General features: G+C 59.4%; 1 protein-coding gene across 1 annotated transcript; it reads right to left on the reverse strand.

The window, feature by feature from the left end:
• Positions 1-4,245, reverse strand: LOC129785330 (ribosome-binding protein 1-like). The gene is made up of 6 exons (XM_055816481.1): positions 3,864-4,245; positions 3,167-3,315; positions 2,820-2,942; positions 1,659-1,811; positions 1,206-1,324; positions 1-415 (listed from the first exon to the last, which is right to left on the reverse strand). Exons 1-6 carry the CDS (start codon positions 4,243-4,245, stop codon positions 1-3), a joined length of 1,341 nt encoding a protein of 446 aa, XP_055672456.1.

Consider the following 4,245-nt stretch of genomic DNA (forward strand, 5'->3'; position numbering starts at 1 on the left):
TCACAGCCGGCTGGTGAGCTTCACAGGTGAGCGAGAACGGCTCCCACCAGGGCAGCGTGCCCCCTGGGCTTTGCCGGCGATGCACAATAGAGCTCCTGGCATGTGACAAACTGACAGGGGGGCCGCCAGGCAGCTCGCTTTCCAAATGCGGACGCTCATCTCCCCCCGAGCTCTCCCCATGGCCAGCCCCATGGATCCCACACAATTCAGCCACCCGCCCCATCTCTCTGAGGGGAGCAGGTTTGCAGGCGCTTGCCTGACCTGCAGCTGCTCCACCTCCTTCTGCAAGGCTGACGCTTTGAGCTCCAGGCTCTTCCTCTGCTGCTCCTTTTGCTGCAGCACCTTTGACTTCTCAGACAGCTCGTTCAAAAGCTTGCCGCAGCTCTCCTGTAACCTGGCCATCTTATCGTTTTGCCTGCACCAAGAGAAGCAGCGTTATTCCAGCCCGCAGGCCAGTCAAGCATCCCTGGCGTTACCCAGGGGGAACACATCCCCCTGTGGGCCTGGTAACAGGGCTTGAAACATCTCAGCGGTGGCGTTCGCCTGTTTCTGGGACACGCCTGGTCCTTCAGGGACGGGGTGCAGAGAGCTGACACATCACTTTTCAAAAGCTGCGTTTCCATCACAGGAGGCATTCCTTTCTCATGAAGGAGAAGTCGCAAGGATCTGTGTTCCCAGACACAGCAGAAAGCACTCTAGGCAGCTGGAGTCTGCTCTGTAATTAGCTGGGCGCTGTTAATCACCAGCCATTTCAGACCTTCTATAGAAAGGAGCGTGACATTCTTCTCCCTAGCTCCTGTTTGTTCTGTATGCACCAGGCAGGTCTCGGTTCTCTGCAGCACCGCTCCCATCAAGGAGCCAGCTACGTTTCTTCTGAAGTTGGTGAGCACAAGCTTCCCGAAGTGGGGATCAATGCTGCAGCGCCTTCTGGTCCCCTCTGCCCCCCTCCGCTGGCATCAGCACAGGTGACCCCAAAGCAGAGGGGGTTTCCCCTGCCCTTCCACTTGGGAAAAACATCCTTGTTTCCCCTGCCAGGCCCCCAAAAGCCATTTGGCAATCTCTTCCTCACTCCCTCCTCTACCTCCAGCTAGCTGGGGTGCCTGTAGAAGCACCCTCCAGAAAGCGGGTGGCCAAGCCTGATGGACAGCCACCCCCAGGGCTTGCCAGAGGGCGGCCCCAGGCTCTGCCCCCCGCCCCAGTCTTACTTGCTCTCCAGCCAGCTGGTGGCCTGGTAGAAGGCATCCCTCAGCATGGAGTTCTCCTGCTGCAGGTGAGCCAGCTGCATGTTGGGTCTGTTCTCCAGCTGCTCCTGCAGGGTCCGGATCTAGGGAGAGCCCAACAGGGGTTAATGCCGCCACCGCCGGTCCCTCTGCTCCCTCCTGAGAAGCCCACCCCATGAGCAAGAGGGACTGGCAAGGAAGCCACAGCGAGGTGTCTGCTGATGCTGAGAGCCCCGGGGCTGCCGCATCCCATGAGGATGCTCCCACCTCCCTCTTCTAGCTTGAGCACCACGGGTCAGGAGCACTGCGGGGCACTCGCCCCTCCCTGAGGCTCTGGTCCCCTTGTCCACCTCGGTCTTCTCCAAAAGACCAGCACCTGCCACCGAAGGCCAGCCGGCAGCCAGCGGAGGAAGCTGCAGAGCACCGCGTGGGGCTCACCTTGTCCTGGAGCTGCTGCGTTTTCTGGGCATGGTCCTGGTTGATGGCCTGCGTGCGTGCCTGCACTGCTGCCATCTCCTGCTCACGGGCCAGCAGCTGCCTCTTCAGCTTGCTCTGCATGTCTATCGCCTTGATCCACTCAGCCACCAGCTCCTTTGAGGAGAGAAGCCACCCGGTCAGTCCTGAGCGTAGGAATTTCCCTGCTTTAAGGGGACTCGAAACAAGTGGCCTCCGAGCTCAGGCGGCTTTTAAAAGTGTAACCCTTTCGGAGGTGCCCCCATGCCCAGCTACACCGTTTCGCACTTCCATTTCCTCCTGCATTATGCTTTGGGCTCAGTGGCCACTGGATGCCACAATGGGCCAGCCAAGACAAAGAAATAAGAGCCTGGAATTTTATTCCCTTCACCCAGGATCAATAACATCACATCAAGTTTGGGGCAAAGCAGGAAAATTAAAAAAACAAAACACCCCCACAAACCAAACACACACACCCCTCCACCCCCTGCCAAGGCCTGTTGGCTGGCTGGGTGATGCCGTGCCGCTGCCCTGGGCTGCCTGCACAGGCCAGGGTTTAGCACAGCACTGAGTGCACAGGGTGGCTTCGCCCTCTCCTCTCCTGCCTGCAGGCAGATGGACCTGCTGCAGCAGGGTCCTGGCGGCTGCAGGGCAGGAGGTGCTGAGCACGACGCGCCGGGGATTCGTTCTGACTTCAACACCCAACAAGAGGTGGAGGCAAGGGGCTGAATCAGGCAAGGGGCTGTAAATAGCACCAGGCTCCTTAAAAAGGGACTGATCAACACCTTCTCAGCTCAGGGGCTCTGGGCAGTGGTGAGAAGGGCTTTATTGTCCTCTGTAAAGCAGCAGAAAGCTGCAGTCTCTTACGGGCACGGCTTCAGCCCGCTCCTGCTGCGGCTGCCAACAGGGGCTACCAGGCAGCTCTTTGGGCCGGTACCTCCCCACACTGCATCAGGCCCAGGAGAGGAGCTCAGGTGGGCATGTCCTCCCCTTTTTGGGGAGAAAACAGCAAATGGATGAAGGACCCAGAGAGCCCCTAGGCTTCACCTCCAAGGGTGGGTTAAATGCGGGCACTGGGAAGCATACGGCGAGCCGTGAAGGGCAGGGCCCGTGCCAGGGGTGCCGGGAGGGCTGCGCGGCACTTACCTCGCTCAGCTCCCACATCTTGTTTCTGGCAGCGGCTGTAGCCTCCTGCTCAGTGGCGAGCTGCTTCTCCTTCTCCTCCAGCCGGCGTTTCAGGACAGTGACAGGGTCACCCTTCTGCATGGCCTGCTGGCACAGGGTGGCACATCAGCGGGGACCGCCACCGACCGATCCAACCCCTCCCCCCCACACGCACAGGATCATGCCCTCTGCCCCAGGGAAAATTCAGCTCCCGTCTCTAAGGCTGACCCTCGGGGGACAGCCTGCCCGAAAACGGGCTGCCTTCACCCCTCCGCACCCCCCGAGGCTCGGCCCGGCCCTGGCGGCCACGGCGGTGCTGGCAGCCCTACCGTGTGCCAGGTGTCCTGGACGATGCCCGCTTTCTCCCTCAGGATCTCGATGAGCCGCTGGGCCTCCCCCTCGCTGAACGCCGTGCTGCTGACCGTGGACACAAGCGTCTTGTAGGGCAGGTAGAGGGGCCCATCCGAGTCCGCAGGTGCTGGGGAGGAGAGAGGAGGGGTTGGGAGCGCTCGAGCCAACGGCAGGGCTGAGTAGCATCACCTCAGTTGACTTCAACCCCATAAGTGCCATTTCACGCCAGCAACCGCCCAGATGTCCACAGCCAAGTTTGATACCTCTCTAACCGAAAGCAATGTGACGAGCGCTGGGGACGGCGCTCACCACAGACAAGCGTTCCCTGAGCCAGCTGCCACCTCTGCCTGGCTCTGCTCCTGCTCCTGCCGCCCTGCCACCGCCCTCCATCACACTGAGCGTTTCCAGCCAGAGCTGGGCACGCTTTGCTAATGCCAGGGAGCAGAGACATGGTGGGCATCAGAAGCTGGACTCCATCGTGACACAGCCTCCCTAGGGGACATCGCTCCACGCAGCGGTGCCGGTGGCGAAGAGCAGCAAGGTCGTCTCCTGCCTTTCACTAGGCAGGTTCGTTCCAGCTCTTTCTTTGCTAAGGGAACGAGATGACTCCAGCCCTTCTCCTATCCCTCTGCTGGCTTACTCAACGGGGATATACGCAGAGGAACTTGGCCTTACCTGGCTCGCTCTTGTTGGATGCAGCTGCCTTCTTGACAGGTCCATTATGCCTCTGCCCCTCATGGGCTGGAAAAGCACTGGTTTTCTTGATGGTGACGGAGCTGTCGACCGGAGCACTTTGGTGCTGCTCTGGGATATTTCCGTTAGGTTTCTCTTCCATTTTCTTTCCGTTTCCTTTTTTCCCAACAGCTTTCTTTTTCTTCTTTGCCACTTTTTTCTGCTGCTTGGTCTTATTAATGTATTTGCCTTGCTTGGCCAAGGCTTCCACAGAAGGAAGGAGGACCTTCTCCAGGAAGGAGAACAGGAAGATCCCAATGGCCAATACCACCATCAGACCTCCAAAGACCATAACACCCAGCGTCTGAGGGTCATAGGCATCCAT

This window comes from Falco peregrinus, chromosome 11 (genome assembly GCF_023634155.1).
Source record: "Falco peregrinus isolate bFalPer1 chromosome 11, bFalPer1.pri, whole genome shotgun sequence".
Lineage (NCBI taxonomy): Eukaryota > Metazoa > Chordata > Aves > Falconiformes > Falconidae > Falco > Falco peregrinus.

What these genes read in the sequence shown, in the direction of transcription:
- LOC129785330 (XM_055816481.1), bottom strand. Translation starts at nt 4,245, where the DNA reads ATGGATGCCTATGACCCTCAGACGCTGGGTGTTATGGTCTTTGGAGGT. An exon ending in ATCCAACAAGAGCGAGCCAG is followed by an intron (nt 3,316 to 3,863) that starts GTAAGGCCAAGT and finishes TCTCCTCCCCAG; the next exon opens with CACCTGCGGACTCGGATGGG. An exon ending in TCCAGGACACCTGGCACACG is followed by an intron (nt 2,943 to 3,166) that starts GTAGGGCTGCCA and finishes CTGTGCCAGCAG; the next exon opens with GCCATGCAGAAGGGTGACCC.